At 49.5% G+C, this 18239-nt stretch overlaps 1 protein-coding gene across 1 annotated transcript in view; it reads left to right on the forward strand.

Moving 5' to 3' along the window:
- The window catches only part of cicb (capicua transcriptional repressor b), a 36186-nt gene extending 19574 nt beyond the window's left edge, over positions 1-16612 (forward strand). The window contains 20 exon segments of the mRNA XM_015950291.3: positions 1749-1898; positions 1983-2157; positions 2855-2966; positions 3052-3234; positions 3326-3458; positions 3541-3719; positions 4438-4576; positions 5076-5173; positions 5249-6248; positions 6334-6473; positions 6574-6734; positions 8499-8689; positions 14124-14582; positions 14657-14988; positions 15068-15084; positions 15086-15217; positions 15321-15481; positions 15567-15701; positions 15907-16038; positions 16128-16612. Coding sequence (XP_015805777.3) covers positions 1749-1898; positions 1983-2157; positions 2855-2966; positions 3052-3234; positions 3326-3458; positions 3541-3719; positions 4438-4576; positions 5076-5173; positions 5249-6248; positions 6334-6473; positions 6574-6734; positions 8499-8689; positions 14124-14582; positions 14657-14988; positions 15068-15084; positions 15086-15217; positions 15321-15481; positions 15567-15701; positions 15907-16038; positions 16128-16414 — 4316 coding nt within the window. The 3' untranslated portion in view covers positions 16415-16612.
- The last annotated feature ends 1627 nt before the right edge of the window (positions 16613-18239 follow it).

An 18239-nucleotide genomic window follows, 5' to 3' on the forward strand; every position in this document is an offset into this window, starting at 1 on the left:
TGAACGCACCGAATATACAGCAGCTGCTTTTGCGTGTTAGTGTTTGGAAATAACCCCACGTTGGGTTGTGATCAGGTTAAAACAGGTGCACAAAGCGGTTTTACTGGGTTAGTAATTACAGGAGCGAGTTGCTATTTGGGGAGTTTTGCACTTGCAGAAAGCTCTGTGGGTTTGGGGAACAGTCGTGTGAACGCACACTTTCTGTAGTTGGGGGACATGAGAACAACTGCGGCTCTTTCGCCTCCGTCTGTGCGCCGGGTGCGCGACCAGGGGCGTTCCCGAGAGGTTGGTCCAATTTGGAGCGGTGCACTTGAGGCTCCGGCGTGTGTTTTCATGTTGAAATGAGCAGACATTAGCTCTGGTGTTAAATAAGAGAACACCCAAGGGTATAGTTATAACATCCTACAACTTAAAAGTAGTCCAGTCACATCAGTTTGGGTTTCTGCTCGTGGAGCCTCACCGGCTCGGGTCCGTCCTGCATCAGCCCTTCGGCGGAGTCAGCCTGGGCCTCTGAACCCGCACAGGCCACCTGCCTGCTGGTAAAATGTAGCACGGTGCACGGTTTGGCATGGCCCAGGAAGACTGCGTAGTCCCCGGGTGGCTGTTGTAACCCAGGCCGTGGATGGGCTGGAGGCCTTGTTAACCCCTTCATGACCGAGCCGCTCGTACTAATATAAACAAACAGGAAGAGAGGGCATCGGGGGTAATTAGACCAAAGGGAGGAGGAAGTTGGCCTCCAGTCATATTTTAATTTCACATCGTTGAGTCCCGACAAACAGAAGCTGGGGTTTGTTTTCTTTTTGATCTTCTGTCGTTTCTGTGGTACATTTTGTCCACTGATGTTGCGTCGCTTGGTGAGATTGCGGCATTTTGTGCGAAGCTGAAAACATGGACTCAAGTCTTGCATTTGAAAGCCAACCAGGATACCCGCGCGTGCCACCTCTCTAAAACCCTCCTCGTGCCGGGTTGTGATCGTCATACCTGATGTCTGCTACCTGCGAAACTGCCCCAGACTCCATTGAGCACATGTCGTCATCTGTAAACTCCCCATCAATACCACTGCGAGATCTTTGGATTAAAGATGCTTCCCGGCCTGGATTGTTTGTGTTAATTAAAAGGATGTTTTAAAGGACCTTATCGGTACTTTTACTGTTATTATTTGAGAAACGGCAAGGATTTGATTCAGCTATGTTTTCATCAGAGAATCCCCAGTATCTTCGCCAAGGATTAAGCATGTTTGGTTAGTACTTGTGTTGCATCTTTGTGCTTGTTTAACAACACTGTGCCTTTCTAGCAGAATGTACACACACACAGCTGTTGTGTATCATTGTGTCGTCAGTAATGTATTTACCTGTTCTGACATCATTTCATGGAAAAAGGTCCTTTAGTGCATCAGCTGTGGCTGTAGTGATTTAACCAGTATGCTTCTGATTTTTCTGACAGTTAAAAAATGAATCCGTTCAGTGCTGTCAGTAACATATACCCCAGGTGTTAGAAGTTCTGCTATCCTAAATTATATTAAAAAGTCAGAAGTTTTAATCATTTTCCAATCTGATTTAAAGTTTTTATCAAAGTGGGTCATTTGATGAGGAATGCAGCTGATGTGTGGGTGTTGTGCAGAGAGCTGTGCATCATCCCAAATCAAGAGTCAGCGTCTTCTGAAAGCCTTTTCCATGTGAAGTGAATGATATCGCGTGTGTAGATTTATACCGTGTCTTTTGACAACGTGCTGCTCTTTTTCCCTGCAGTGTGGACCAATGTGGAGCCCCGGTCAGTCCCAGTCTTCCCTTGGCACTCATTGGTCCCTTTCCTGGCGCCCACCCAATCAGATGCTCCTCCTCAGCCAGGAGAGGGCCAGCATCCGGTCAACCATCCTCAAACAGCCAGTCTAAAGACAGGTAGTTTGTACGTTCAGTAACGAACCAAACAGCTGTTCAGATTAGTGTGTGATGCACCGTGCCCTGGCTGTTGTGTTTCCCCAGACTGTCCGGGGGTGGCAGCTCTGTCACAGGAGGCTGCAGAGGCCCCTCCCACTGTGGAGAGAGGTCCCCCACCCCGGCCTCCCCCGTCCTGTGACGAGCCCCTTCCGGAGAAGGAGAAAGAAGATGCCGAGCGGGAGAAGCCTGACAGTGAGACCGAGAGCGATGTGGATGACCTGTAAGAGCAGTTCCTGTTTTAGTTTTTGGTTCCAATGGTGACGACCTTTAAGGAGTCACTTAGGCTGCATGGTGGCGCAGTGGTTAGCACTGTTGCCTCGCAGCACGAAGGTTGCAGGTTCGAAACTCGGCTGCGGCCTTTCTGCGTGGAGTTGCGTGTTCTCTCCATGCATGTGTGGGTTTCCTCCGGGTACTCCGGTTTCCCCCACAGATCACAACACGCCCTATAGGTTATAAATTTTAAGTCGCTTTGGATAAAAGCGTCTGCTAAATAAATGAACACAAACATATTTGCAAACAGCGCAGCCATAAAGCCCCATTAGTGTCTGTCTATAGAAACAGCTACCTATTGGTCCAAGTCAGGCTTCACACTCATTTTCTTTGTGGTGCGCTGAACCCACACACCAAGTGAACGAGTGTGATATTTTCTGTGCTTTTGCTCCAATTTGGGCAGAAGATCTGAACACCAGAACAAAGCAGAAAGAAAACAAAAGCATTTTATCTTTGGTCTCTATAACAACATGGCCAGGCTGTCAGCCACTCAGACAGAGGAGCTGAACACGCTCGTGCTCTCATGGGAAGTACTTCTCGCTATAGAGCAAGTAGAACCCGCTGTCAAACGTAGAAGTGTTTTTGTTCATATTAGGAGCAAATAGTTTGTTAAAATCTAATTAACAGGAGTTATTTCTGCCCCTCAGCTTCCTCCCAGGAGTTGTGCCAGAGCCACCCCACTCCACCTCTCCAGTAAAGAGACGCACTCAGTCTCTCAGTGCGCTTCCCAAAGATGGAGACAAAAGCAGCCCTGGAAAGGTAGTTTTCTTTTCTCTTTGTTTAGACTCGTTTCAACATAAACATGCATTCTCATGTCTTCATGCTCCTTTTGGCCACTCTTTAGAGGGAGAAGGATCATATCCGGCGACCAATGAACGCGTTTATGATTTTCAGTAAGCGTCATCGAGCGCTGGTGCATCAGCGGCACCCGAACCAGGACAACCGCACGGTCAGCAAGATTCTTGGGGAGTGGTGGTACGCCCTGGGACCAAAGGAGAAGCAAAAGTATCACGACTTGGCCTTCCAGGTGCACAGATGAGTTTGCAGACAGAAAATCAAATTCACCTAAATACCTGAGATGTGGGAACATGCATAATAAATTGTTCCTTTGTTTCTAGGTCAAAGAGGCCCACTTTAAAGCCCACCCAGACTGGAAATGGTGCAACAAAGACAGGAAGAAGTCCAGCTCTGAGGGTCGGGGTGTCCCAGGGACCAAAGATATCAGAGAGAGGAGCATGTCCGAATCTACAGGTGCCTTTATCGGATCTTTCAGTGTGCATGAATGAAAACACCTGTCAGCTTTTCTAATCTGGCTTATTGGGCTTGTTTCTAGAGCCTCATTCTGTGGAGCTGAAGGGCGTGGGTCCGGGCCTGGCGGGCATGTCTGAGAGGAGCACAGGAGAGGGGCATGTGGGCCAGCCTTCCCGCCCCAGGGCCTTTTCTCAAAGTGCCATGCACAGCCTGGAGCGGGGCAACAGGGCCAACACTCAGGCTCTGGCAGAGCTGGCGCAGGTGAATGAGAACCTCCACGGGAACCTTTTTGTTCTTCTAGTTTATGTAAAATAACTCCTCCTCCGTTGTTTTCCTGTCAAGAACAAACATGGTAGAATACAGGATGCGTCTTCTGCACGGATGTGTATTGTTGAAATTCTGGCGATACGATCACGATACAGGGGAGACGATACGATATATCACGATATATTGCGATACATTCAGTCAGACGTTACAAGCAATTTTTTTACAGAATTTATTGTAAGAATGTTCAATTAACAGTCCAAACTGATACGTAACATGTTTAACATGAGGTATCTGAACCATGATGGAGGGATTTACATTTCAATGGTGGAAACAAAACCCGTTGCACACTGCTGCCAACTAGCGGGTGGTGATTGAATTGCACAAAACAAAAAGAAAATACACATGTTTGCATGTAAATACTTTCAAGAGTTAGATACACGGCTTTTGAAAATCTATGTAATAATCGCAGGAAAAATATCACGATATATTGCCATATCGATATTTCCGATACACGGCTTTTGAATATCGATATAATATTGCTGGAAAAAATATCACGATGTATTGCCATATCGATATTTTCTTACATCCCTAGTCTTGTGTGATTAAAAAGGCTTATGACACACACACACACACACACACACACACACACACACACTGCTCGCATAACTAACACTCGAGGTAAAAAATCCAAGTTGTTTTTTTTTTTCCGTAGATGTGCGGGGATGGCGGCAGTCAGTTTTCCAGCCATGTTCCAGCATCTTCTCAGAGTCAGCGGGGGGTCAGCGAGGACATGACTAGTGATGAGGAGCGAATGGTCATCTGCGAGGAAGAAGGAGATGATGACGTCATCGGTAAGAAATCCAAAGATCTTTATTTAGGCCACAGTGATGCTCTCGTGTTGCTCTCGCAGGCTTTTACAGCTCAGTTTGACACTATTTGGTTGAATTTTGACCTTTTCATTATTTTATGGATTTAAAGGTGTGGTAGACAGAACTGAGAGTGGATGACGGTAATTATGATGTAATCAACTCATCTTTTAAATAATAATTATGAGCAAATGTGGTTAAAATCCATCCGTATCAGCCTTTGGCTTTCTAAGCAGTTGATGAACAGTTTCTGTTTTAAAATGAACTACAATACAGTTTAGAGGTTAAAAATTACTTGTTTTTAACCCAAAAAATCATTTTAAAATAGAAATTTGCTGTAGGATATTTTTAAAAATGTATTCTTTTGTCAGTTTTAACCCCGACTGAAGAAGCACGCCCAGTTTGAGTTAAAACGCGCATGAATGTGAAGGTTTTCAGTGCTGGGGAGAGTCGGGTGTAGCTGTAGTGTGTTGTTTCTCCACAGAGGACCCGTATCCTAGCAGCTCCATTGACCTGAAGTGTAAGGAGCGGGTGACTGACAGTGACAGCGAGAACGCTTCAGGAGATGAAGCTGATCGGAAGGTAAAACATCCGATATTTATGTTCAAATTCACGTGCATGTTTGTCTTTTTAAGACTGGTGTTTTCTCCTTTTCAGAGAGTATTTGCTCCAGTCATCTGCTCTTCTTCATCGTCTTCCTCACACCATATGCCTCATGGCAGGAGCGTCTCGCTGTCGTCCTTCCCCAGCAGCAGGCGCTACGAGGATGGGAGATCTGGAGGGGGAGGTTTGTCAGACCACAGGAGGAGGGAAAGAGGTGATGGAGAGAGCAAGGACACTCCTGGGGGTGAGGGAGGTGGAGGTTTGCAGGCTCCTTCTCTCTCAATGTCTTCTAGTCAACCAGCCATGGCCACTCCTCCAGCCGGAGGCGCTCCGTCCTCATCGGTTGGTTCGTTGGGGACGAGTCAGCTCCTGGGCGTTGGCACTGTGAGGATGGCATCCACAGTGGTGACCAATGTGATGCGCCCAGTTATCAGCACACCACTCCCCATCGCCAGCAAACCCAGAGATGGAGGTCCTTCATCCAGCCCACACCCTCCAGAGCGCAAGCCCCTGAACCCCCAGCAGCAGCCACAGCTTCTGATTGGTCCAGGAGCAGGAGGTGGGGCTGCAGCAACGGTGGGTGGGTACTATTCTTCATCATCACCAAGTCCTGTTGGTGCAGGTGTTGGCCCGGGTGGTGTAGTGACTAGTTTAGTGTTACCAGGGGCTCTGCCTGCACAGTCTGCTGTACAGCTCATCTCCCCCTCCCCTCAGTCTCAGCTCCATCATCAGGCCCTCCCCCCCACAGCGGTTTCAGCTCCATATAACCAAACCAATGGGCCCCTGCCCTTGCTTCAGCCCCAGTTCCTCTCTGCCTCGGCCCTGGCACCCCCCGGGGGTAAGGCCATCACACAGGTGCAGTACATTCTGCCCACCCTACCTGCTAGCTCCAATCCCAAGAGTCCCCCTCAGAGTCTCAGCCAGCCAACCAGCATCTTCAACCTACCCGCAGCCCCACCGACACACGTGGCCAATGGGAAACACCAGGGTGCCAGTTTACCAACAGGATATTCATCCAGTCCAGCCGTGGGCGTGGTCGGCCCCGGAGCCAGAGGTGAAAGTTCAGACCGGAGTCGCGAACGACATGGATGCAGTGTTGAGTGAGCTGCTCATGCTTTCTGTTTCTGTCTTTGCTCCAGTCCAAACTCAGTCCCCAGTGCTGCAGGGTAAAATGCTTGTTCCCATGGCAACAGTCCGGACTGCGCCAGCCCCTGCCCAGCAGTTTCCTATTGTGGCTCCACCTGTTCCTGTCCAGAATGGTGCTCAGTCTGGAAGCAAGGTCAGAGGAAACGGGAACAAACACACGTTTTAATCCATCGACTTGTGTTTCTGCTCACGGATTTAAACACCTGCAACTTCCTGTTTTGGCTCCTCCTCAGATCATTCAGATTGCTCCCATGCCCGTGGTCCAGTCCCAGCTGCCTCAGGGCGGAGCGGTGCATCCTGCCAGCCCTTTCCCCGTAACGGTGGGCACAGCTGCAGTGGTCGCTCCAGGATCAGCCCCCTCACCGGCCGTACTTCTGCCCCCAGCACCCACCAGGTAGGGGCTGACCGACAGCAGCATCCCTCAGTTCTCACCTTGGAAGTTACAAAGACTGTCGAGCCATTCACATAACTCTAGACCTACTTGTGATGTCACAGTTTGATGTTCTAAGCATACACATGAAAATAATTCAAACATGGTTGCTCTTTAAACTAAAATATACAGTTAGCATACGTGTTCAAACAATTTAACAGCAAGCTAAACCTCGGAAATTTGAACGTCTCATAGGAATACAGCAAATGAGCCAGGTTAGGAAAAGAAGTGTGAGAATTATCTTTGCTTTGTTGTCATGGAGAATTTATTTTTATGAACAAGTGCTAGGCAACAAAGGCAAATCATCTATAGGAAGCCATCCTGTTATCGTCTGTCACTCCCGCCTTTAAAGCGATCCAGTGAAGGATTTGGTGGAACGAGTCGGATCAGTGGCGGTTCTCTCAAGTTTAGTAGAGTTTTCATAACAAATGTTTAAATGTTTACTCACTCGCATTTGTATAAAAACCTCCGACAATAACACGTTTCAGACTAAAAGAAACTTTTGGACCATGCGGGTGTCGAACCGCCGCACTTCCCTGGGTCCTCCGCTCATTACCCAGCAGACACCATTGGTGTGAGAGGTTTAATCTTTCATGTTTATGAAATTTTATAATTTTACGACTTTATTTTTTCTGATTTTAATCTACTTCTGTTTTGAGATCATTATGATTTTATGACTTAGTTTTATTTTGTTTTGATCCATGTGAAGCACTTTGTGATTCTACGTCTGTGATGAGTGCTGTAGAAATAAAATGTACTGACGTCTCCGCTCAATAACACTAGAGAAGGAGAAACAGCCGGCTGCTACCACTTCAACCAGAGTCCCAAAAAGAAAACCACCATTTGGTCAAAAAGACGTTTGGACGTAGAAAACGGCGACTATCTGAGGGTTTCCGCTGCGGCAGGTGCGGCTCAGGGAAGATGCCTGATGGGAGGGATGAGAATTTCAAAACCAGATTGCTTTGCAGCTTTCTCTCCTAAAGGTCGTGTTGCGAGTGTTGAATTAGAAAAAAATCAGGCTACCCAGTAAAATTAGTTTTCCTGTACTGATCGAGTCAGCATGCAGAGGTTTGTCGTGACTATTTCCTTTTGTAAAACCCATAAAAGGCTTTAAAACAAACTAAAATGTGTTTCCAAACAGGCCAGATGGTCTTTTAAAAGATTGCTTTATCGTAGGAAGTCTTGTTCTCTGATTTAATACTCAGAGGAAAGCAGGGAGAACCTATTCTCACTACATTTTCACGTGTTGCCATTGAAATAAGAGTAAAGTCTTGTTATTTACAGCTTAGAATTAGGGTGGAATAAAGGATCAGACCCCGTTGCAAATGCGGGACGGACCAGATTTTTGAAACGGTGAGCCGAAAAGCACGAAGCTGAATTCCTGTCGGGGTCTGAGTAGCGGTGCAGCTCTATTCTGGATGTGTTAGTCATGCTGCTGGTGGCCTGAGGTGCCTCTGCCTGCCCACCCCCACAGCTCTAGTCATCTGCTGCTACTTGCTGTGGTTTACACTCATCGACTGACCCTCGCTGCAGCACTTCTCCTTTTGTCTTCCTCTTTCTGTTCAAGCTCATCTCTGTTCCTTACATTCTGCGTCGTCGTCGTCGTCCTACAGCACCACCCGCCGCTACGCCACTCTTGGGTTTCATTTTTAGAATAAGTGTTGGTATCATCTTTTCAGCTCCACTTTTTTAATTTGTAATGGTTATTTATTTCATCCTGTCGTGCAGAATCACGTATGTCCAGTCCACTCCGGGGGCCCCGACCACCCTGCCCCTGGTCTCCACAACGACAGGCTCCTCCCCCAGCCAACAAGCTCTACCTGTGCCTGGATCTGCGTATGTTCCCTCGCACTTAGCAACGCTCGGCTTTACGGCCATCGCACCACCTGGACAGACTCTGGTTCAGCCGCTGATCGCAGGTTAGCGAAGAGAAAAGGTTTCTGTTCTTCTGTCATTTCAGTGACACGCAGGACTCGTATCCTACAGTTTATGTTCACCACTGTTAAAGGGGACATAGTATGACTAATAGTTCTACGGTCAAAACAAAATGTGTTCTTTGTACAAAATCCCCTTCACATGAAGTAAGTTCAGCAGTTATCTTTGAAGGTTTGAGTGCCTTCTAGAACGAGCCGTTTAGGGCTCAGCCACTTTAAGAAAACATACTGGAGCTGGCCACGCCCACCCATCACCTGATTGGCTGCTATTAGCTGAGAAACTTCCAATACCTGGGAGGGGCTCAGAGTAGAGTCGATTTTCCTCCAGCAGATGTCCTCTTTTGCTCATGAGAGATGGTTCTATTCTGCTTTCCCTGTTTGTGATGTCACAAATGGAAACTTTTTTAAACGGCTTGTTTTAGGCCCATAATTCCTAAAACCAAACATTGACCGAGAACAGATTGATGGTTTATTTCATGTTTGGAGTGTTTAAAGAGGCAGTAGGGATCCACATGGCAGCACAAAAGTAACATAAAGATGAGTTTTGCATAACGTGTTCCCTTTAGTGAGGAAACCTAGTCTAGCCCTTTCTGCTGTCCCTCTCAGAGCACCATCACACCTGAGAGTCTGCATGTTTTTGTCACATATGTGTGGATCGGGTGGCAGACCAAGGCGGGAGCCTTGGCGGTCCAATCCCCGGACAAGGAAACTAGTTTTTGGGACATGGAACGTCACCTCGCTGGCGGGGAAGGAGCCGGAGCTTGTGGCAGAGGTTGAGCGGTACCGGCTTGATATAGTCGGACTCACCTCGACACATTGCATTGGCTCTGGAACCCGAGACCTGGAGAGGGGTTGGACACTCTACTTTGCTGGAGTTGCTCCGGGTGAGAGGCGGAGGGCTGGGGTTGGCTTTTTGTTAGCCCCGAGACTCTCTGCCTGTGTGTTGGGGTTTACCCCGGGGGACAAGAGGGTAGCTTCCTTGCGCCTTCGGGTCGGGGAACGGGTCCTGACTGTTGTTTGTGCTTATGGGCCAAATATCAGTTCAGAGTACCCACCCTTTTTGGAGTCCCTGGGACGAGTGCTAGATAGTACTCCATCAGGGGACTCCATTGTCCTGCTGGGGGACTTCAATGCTCACGTGGGCAATGACAGCTTGACCTGGAGGGGTGTGATTGGGAGGAACGGCCCACCTGATCAGAACTCGAGCGGTGTTTTGTTATTGGACTTCTGTGCAAGCCGCAGTTTGGCCATAACGAACACCATGTTCGAACATAAGGATGCCCACCGGTACACTTGGTACCAGGGCAGCCTAGGTCACAGGTCGATGATAGATTTTGTAGTCGTATCATCTGACCTGCGACCGTATGTTTTGGACACCCGAGTGAAGAGAGGGGCGGAGCTGTCAACTGATCACCACCTGGTGGTGAGTTGGATCAGATGGAAAGGGAACATGCCGCGTAGACCTGGCAGACCCAAACGCATAGTGAGGGTCTGCTGGGAACGCCTGGCAGAAGAACCTGTCAAGACGGTCTTCAACTCCCACCTCCGGCAGAGCTTTGACCACGTCCCGAGAGCAGTGGGGGACATTGAGTCCGAGTGGGCCTTGTTCCACTCTGCGATTGTCGAGGCGGCTGTTGCTAGCTGTGGCCGTAAGGTGGCCGGTGCCAGTCGTGGTGGCAACCCCCGTACCCGCTGGTGGACACCAGAGGTTCGGGGAGCCGTCAGGCTGAAGAAGGAGGCCTACAGGGCGTGGCTGGTCTGTGGGTCTCCGGAGGCAGCAGACAGGTACCGGATAGCCAAGCAGGGTGCAGCAGTGGCAGTTGCCGAGGCAAAATCTCGGGCGTGGGAGGAGTTTGGTGAGGCCATGGAGAAAGACTATCGATCGGCTCCAAAGAGGTTCTGGCAAACTGTCCGGCGCCTCAGGAGAGGAAGGCAGCAACTCGCTCACACTGTTTACAGTGGGGATGGGGAGCTGCTGACGTCAACTGAGGCTATAGTCGGACGGTGGAAGGAATACTTTGAGGAGCTCCTCAATCCCACCAATGCGCATTCCGAGGAGGAACCAGAGCTGGGAGGCCTGGGGATGGACTGTCCGATCTCGGGGGCAGAAGTTGCTGAGGTAGTCAAACAACTACACAGCGGCGGAGCCCCGGGGGCGGATGAGGTTCGTCCTGGGTATCTCAAGGCTATGGATGTTGTAGGGCTGTCATGGTTGACACGTCTCTACAACATTGCGTGGTCATCGGGGGCAGTTCCTAGGGAGTGGCAGACCGGGGTGGTGGTCCCCATCTTTAAGAAGGGTGACCTGAGGGTGTGTTCCAACTATAGGGGGATCACACTCCTCAGCCTCCCTGGAAAGGTCTACTCCAAGGTACTGGAGAGGAGGGTCCGATCGATAGTTGAATCTCAGATAGAGGAGGAGCAATGTGGTTTTCGTCCTGGCCGTGGAACTGTGGACCAGCTCTATACCCTTGCAAGGGTGATGGAGGGGGCATGGGAGTTTGCCCAACCAATCCACATGTGCTTTGTGGATTTGGAGAAGGCTTATGACCGTGTCCCCAGGGGCACCCTGTGGGGGACGCTCCAGGAGTATGGGGTGGGTGGCTTTCTGTTAAGGGCCATTCAGTCCCTTTACCAGAGGAGCGTGAGTTTGGTCCGCATAGCCGGTAGTAAGTCGGACCTGTTCCCAGTGAGGGTTGGACTCCGCCAGGGCTGCCCTTTGTCACCGGTTCTGTTCATCACTTTTATGGACAGAATTTCTAGACGCAGCCGTGGTGTGGAGTGTGTCGAGTTTGGTGGCAGGAGAATCTCGTCTCTGCTTTTTGCGGATGATGTGGTCCTCCTAGCTTCATCCAGCTCTGACCTTCAGCTCTTGCTGGGTAGGTTCGCGGCCGAATGTGAAGCGGCTGGGATGAGGATCAGCACCTCCAAATCTGAGACCATGGTTCTCGACCGGAAAAGGGTGGCTTGCCACCTCCGGGTCGGGGGAGAGGTCCTACCTCAAGTGGAGGAGTTTAAGTATCTCGGGGTCTTGTTCACGAGTGAGGGTAGGAGGGATCGGGAGATCGACAGGCGGATTGGTTCGGCATCTGCAGTGATGCGGACGCTGAGCCGATCTGTCGTGGGGAAGAGGGAGCTGAGCCAGAAAGCCAGGCTCTCGATTTACCGGTCGATCTACGTCCCAATCCTCACCTATGGTCATGAGCTTTGGGTAATGACCGAAAGAACGAGATCGCGGATACAAGCGGCCGAAATGAGTTTCCTCCGTAGGGTGGCCGGGCTCAGCCTTAGAGATAGGGTGAGGAGCTCGGACATTCGGGAGGGACTCGGAGTAGAACCGCTGCTCCTCCGGATCGAAAGGAGCCAGTTGAGGTGGTTTGGGCATCTGGTCAGGATGCCTCCTGGACGCCTCCCTGGGGAGGTGTTTCGGGCATGTCCTGCCGGCAGAAGGCCCCCGGGTCGACCCAGGACACGTTGGAGAAGTTACATCTCCAATCTGGTCCGGGAACGCCTTGGGGTCCTGCCGGAGGAGCTGGTGGACAAGGCCGGGGAGAGGACGGCCTGGAGCTCCCTAGTTGGGATGCTGCCCCCGCGACCCGGACCCGGATAAGCGGAGGAAGACGAGACGAGACGAGATGTCTCGTAAAGCGTTACGCCTGCTCTCTGCCTCGTTCCAATTTTAACATTGATAAATATAGACTCAGGAGTCATCGTGCTGTTGAGTGGCTACCCTCACTAAGGAGACCGATGGCGACCCCACTTAGCAATAATGTTCCTCACAAAGTGGCCAAAGATCTGTCCATGATTAGGACAAAACCAAATAAAAAGAAACGACACCAACATAATAAAAACGGATACTAACGATACAAACAGCCATGTTCAAAAGATGGGAAATAGTTTATCTTATAAAATGTTCTGATTAACCATTAAAGAGGTCCTTTTTTAATACCTTTGCAGTGGTCTCTAGTAGGAACGAATGCCTTGTAAGAGGCACTATAGAGAAAAACCTGAGAAGGTACAACTCCTCTAAGGCAGAAGCTATCTTCAGACGGCAGGATTTGTACTCTTATTTCCAGATATTTGGATATCTTGTCTCTGATTGGCTAACAGCAACTCAGCATTACCACTGACTCGGTTTGCTCTGTAACGTTGATGTTTTATCTGAACAAACGACACAAGCCTGAAGGCGTTCTATGATGTTGCTAATGCTAACGGTTAGCTTCTACTAGCTCAGATGTTCTCTGTTTCCCGAACGCTAAACCAACAACAGCCTTCCCTGCTGCAAGTCAAGATGAGCGAGTCCAAGTGACCGCTTGACGTAGATCCGTCAGGCTTTTCTAATCCTAGAGTTTCACCGTCGATTTTCTATCAGAAGCTGATGCAGGAGATAGGTGTAGGAGACTATTTTCATGTTCAGCCTGCATGACAGACAGAGTGATGGATCATTTTTAAAATGGTTTCAGTGAAGGAGGCTCAATACTAGGCATGTGAATCTTCGATTCCGATTCTCGGGGTGCCGATTCGATTCAGAATCAGTATTAACAAAGAGTGTCAGCTCCAGGATGAACTACTTTGTTGTACAAGTTAGTTAAAGCTATGGGACGTTTTTATTTGACTTTAAACTGGTCATGCTCCAAAAAAGCTAATTTACAATGTAAAATAAAGTGATTCTAAAACTGTAAACAGAAACAATCTTTTGACCAAAAGGCTACATTTATTTTTGCTTACCTTGTAAAATATAACAAATCTGTAGTTAAGTAATACGGTCAAATACTTTTCAAGTATGTGTAGAAACAAGTTACACGAGTAATCCTGAGTACTCATTTATCAACTTAGAAAATAAATATGAGAATATCTCAAATTTCTGAGTATGGAAAAAATGACATTCAAGCGCCCTCTTATCAGCAGATTCAAACATAAATCATCTGAATTTATGGGACCACAAAAGTAAACGGAGTACTGACTCTCCTAACAAAGATCAAAAAAGTACATCTCAAACCTGTAACGTGCCAAATATTTGAGTTCTTGGAATCAACAGAACTGGTTTGCTAACGGTTAGACCAAACCCGGTAAGACCAAAGGGTTCTGCTGCCCGTCTGGTGTTACTTAAACCTTTACAAACCCATGTGGTTTAGGAAGTCATCTCAAGTGTGTAACATATTTGAACTTTTTAACTGAGAAACCTGCTTCAGAATGACCGAACCATGCCTTTACTATGAGTAGTCCAGCTGTTTAACTGCTCTACAGTGATTTTACGTCAGAATGAGGCCAAACCAGAGGTCTGAGACTGCTTTTGTTTAATCCCTGGTTATGACGACTTTAGTCTGAGCCAAGCTCTGACGTCCCAAACACGGTGATGTGGACGGGCCCAATGAAGAAGCAGTTTGGAGATTTCTTCATTTATGTCTCTTGTATCCAGGTCAGCCTCCACTCCTTGCTGCAGCTCAGTCCCCGCAGCCCTCCACCTCCGCCTCAGGCTCCGGGGGCCATATCGTCACCGCCATCTACCCTCCATCCCCGAATGTCACCATGGCAACAGGGGTGGTCTCTCTGGCAGCGGTGCCCCCCAGTGTGGTCTACTCTGTCTCCAGCCCTTCGAGCGCTTCTCCCCACATCCTGCCCAAACACACGATGACCCCCACAGGCGCCCTGCTCCCGCATCCTCAGCCCCATCCAGAACGACAGGCCGACCGCCACCTGCTTCCAGACAGGTCTGCTGATCGACAGAACGAGAGGCAGGCAGAAGCCCTGGCATATGCAGACAGACAGATGGAGAGGCAGACCACAACCTCTGGCATCATCAGCTCAGCAGCTCCATCTAGTGGCACAGCTGTGTCTATGAGACCCTGCAGTCCTCCCATCCAGATCCAACCACCCGGTATGTTTTAACCCTAAATCAACTCTCAAAAATGTGTCGTACATTAATTTGAATAAAATCCGACTGATTTGCAGGCAGCACACCCAAACTATCACAGCTTCCAGCCAGGGTCCCTCAGAAGGTGAAGGCAACAGTAGCGACCATCCCTGTGGGCAGCTACGACGGAGGAGGCCGCGGCAAAGACCGAGACAAGGACAGGGAGCGAGAAAGGGAAAAAGAGAAGCAAAAGGAAAGGGACTCCGCAGCAAACAGTCATTTCTCCTTTGATTCTGAGCCACCGGGGCAGACGGGGTCTCCTTCAGCACATCCTGCTGAGGAGCCGCCATCCTCTGACAGACCTCCAGAGGGCTCTAGTACTGCAGACTCGTCCGACACAAGGACCAGGGAAAGCACAGCCACCAAAGAGGTGAGACCAGCAGCACTTTACCGCTGGAGTCCTCCTGTGTTTCAGCATAAATCACCTGTACTGAACACTGTCTCTGCAGGCTGGGTGGAAGGAATCGCTCCCCTCTGCCCCCCCCATCTGCCACAGAACCCACTCTGCCACCCCCACAGGCTGACAAAGATGGTCCCACACCCAAAAAAATCAAAGCCCGCCCACCACCACTGAAGAAGACCTTTGATTCTGTTGACAAGTGAGTCAGTGCTTTGTTGAACAAGCTGTGCAGAATCTATTGATGGACTGTGTGTATACACTCAGCCGTGTGTGTGTGTGTGTGTGTGTGTGTGTGACTATTGGACTGGCAGGGTTCTTTCAGGGGTGTATTTTGAGGAACGCTTTGCCGAGCTGCCAGAGTTTCGACCCGAGGAGGTTTTACCCTCCCCCACCCTGCAGAGTCTGGCTACTTCGCCTCGTGCCATCCTGGGCAGCTACCGACGCAAGCGGAAGAACTCCACAGGTCTGGTGTTCATTTCAGCGTCACTGATGCAGCATCACTGATGCTGGGCGTGGTTTGTTTCTAAATGCTCTCTGTCTGCGTCCAGACCTGGACTCTGCCACGGACGAGCAAACCTCTCCAAAGAGAAAGAGTCGGCGGCGCTCCAGCTGCAGCTCTGAGCCCAGCACGCCTAAAAGTGCCGCCAAGTGTGAGGGAGACATCTTCACCTTTGACAGAGCGGGTAAAGAGCAGCTTTTCGAGATGTTCCTGCTGAAATAAGTTCAGAGAGAGACGGATAAGCGGCTTGAGTCCTGCGCAGTTCTGTTTAAAATCACTTGATTTGGAATAATGTTTCGTTCATTTCTCTTTCCTGCTTCTACCTGGGACATTAAGACTGAACCAGTTTCTGAAGGCTAACCCACTCTGTGTTTACGGTGCTTTCCCAGCCACTGATGGAGAAGACATCCTGGCAGAGCTGGAGTTCGAAAAGGTGCCATACTCCTCCCTGAGACGAACGTTAGACCAGAGGAGAGCGCTCGTCATGCAGCTCTTCCAGGAGCAGGGCTTCTTCCCATCAGGTAGGACACACACACACACACACACACACACACACACAGACACAATGCAGAATTAGTGTCTTAATGCAGAAATGTGTTCCCACCTCCAGCCCAGGCCACCGCAGCATTCCAGACCAGATACTCCGACATATTTCCCACCAAAGTGTGTCTGCAGCTGAAGATCCGGGAGGTCCGGCAGAAGATCATGCAGACAGCGACTCCGACTGATTCCGCTTTAGGCCCCTCAGATTTAGCCTCCTCGCTTCCTGGACCGTCTGGCTCCCAGTCAGGGGAGGGGGCGATGAAAGGAGGCGTAGACCTGCACGATGAAGAGGCGGAAAAGGGAACGGAGGCGAGCCCAGAGGATCCTCAGGATTTGCAGGACTCTTCTAGATGAGTGAAGGCAGACAATCAGTAACTACTCGTGTCGCTCTCTTTCCACCTTCGTGCTGATCCTCATCCGTACTCCTACCACCTGCAGGTGCCCGTCATTAAGAGCGAGGCGTGGTTGTTTGCAATATTTGGACTCCTTTTTTTCCCTAACGTGTGGGCTTTGCACCAAAAACATGGACGTTTGGACCGGAGTGGCACAGAAAATCCCACATGTAGGAACTGTTCATTCCCTGACTTGAGTCAGCACTATGTATTAGCCGCCGTAGACGGACTGGTGCCAGTGAACGAAGGACCATCATGTGCAGCTGCATTCGTTTGCCTTGAACGGTTTTAGTCTTGGACAGAGAAACCTGCAGAGGCAGAGACGTTGTTTTTAATTGAGTTTAGTTTCAGACATTAGCGTCTGCTCGAGGAACGTAAACTCAGCTGTTTAAGATTGTGACCTGTTTCTGCTGACCTTCGGGGGCTGGTCCCCCATCAGCCTGAAACAATGCGACGACATCATGAAAGAGATGTTCTTCTCACCTGTAGACCTTCAGAGGTGTGACTGAAGCTCAAGCGGACTTCTGGCAGCGACATCATTCCTGCAGATTCCCGACTAGCCAGGTCCCGTTCTTCTCGCTGAACCCAGCATTCCTGTGCCTCATCAGCTAGCCATGAAGGAAGGAGGGTCAGAGTCACCGGGCACACGGTTCTTATAGACGTAGAGGTCAGGCTGAAAACACCTTCATCCTCTATTGCCAAGCAGTTTTATTGACCTTTTTTGCCATTTAGATGTGTTTTAACATTCATATTCAGTCGTCGTACTACTTTTATGGTTCTTACGTCGTTCCAGTGATCGGTTTGTTTTCTGGCAGTCGTCAGTTTTCCTGAATAACTTTGGAGGCAGGTGAGATGCTGCTTCACACCTGTACAGTTCCTCCATCGTAGTCTTCCCGTGACTGGCCTCTCACCTCAGCAAGGACCCGTGGTGCATTTCTCTTTATCCTTTACTTTTACAGGAATGCAAACTTGGACCTTTTTTGTCGTCAACAGTAATAAAGCCGTATGGTTTTAGAGACCCCCCCCCCCCACCACCACCGAACCACTTATACACCTCTGTCCTCCCCTCCTATCACTTTATTGCTCTCGCTTGACCTCCCTTCTAGACGGCGGAGAAAACCAACTGGAGGGAAGTAAAGGGAGGTAACCAATCAGAGAGCTGCTTGTCTTGGTGTGTTGTAAATAATTACTGTAGAGTCGGTAGACTCGTCATCGCTATGGAAAACCTGTCATTGACCATAAGTTGACTTTTAAGACATCATTACTGAACACATAAGATGGAGATAAAAATAAATATGACTATTAATGTGTTTTACTTGTTTGTTTTTCAACAGAACAGCACTCGCTCGGGCTCGGGTCTTCCGCCAGGATTTTATGCGTGTGATTAAAAAGTCGTGGCAGCAGCTGCTGACATTTCCAAAAGGTTAAAGAATCAGATTTCCAGCTCAGGTGCGGACGTAATGGCAAATGGGACAGCAGTAGCTCAGGAGGTAGAGCGGGTTGTCCAGTAATCGTAAGCTTGCAGGTTCGATCCCGGCTCCGACCAGAGAATTCTGCTGTTGTGTCCTTGGGCAAGACCCGCCTTGTCTCTGTCAATGCGCCCCAGGGCAGCTGTGGCTACATCGTAGCTCATCACCATCAGCGTGTGAATGACTGTGTTGTGAAGCGCCTTGGGGGGGTCGTAGAACCCTAAAGCCTGATTCATGCTTCTCCGTCTGCGCCAGTGCGGAGACACGCATCGTCCTTACGGGCCTGCTGGAGAGCCCCTGCAAGGACATACGAAGTCG

The sequence above is a fragment of the Nothobranchius furzeri genome, chromosome 5 (genome assembly GCF_043380555.1).
Source record: "Nothobranchius furzeri strain GRZ-AD chromosome 5, NfurGRZ-RIMD1, whole genome shotgun sequence".
Lineage (NCBI taxonomy): Eukaryota > Metazoa > Chordata > Actinopteri > Cyprinodontiformes > Nothobranchiidae > Nothobranchius > Nothobranchius furzeri.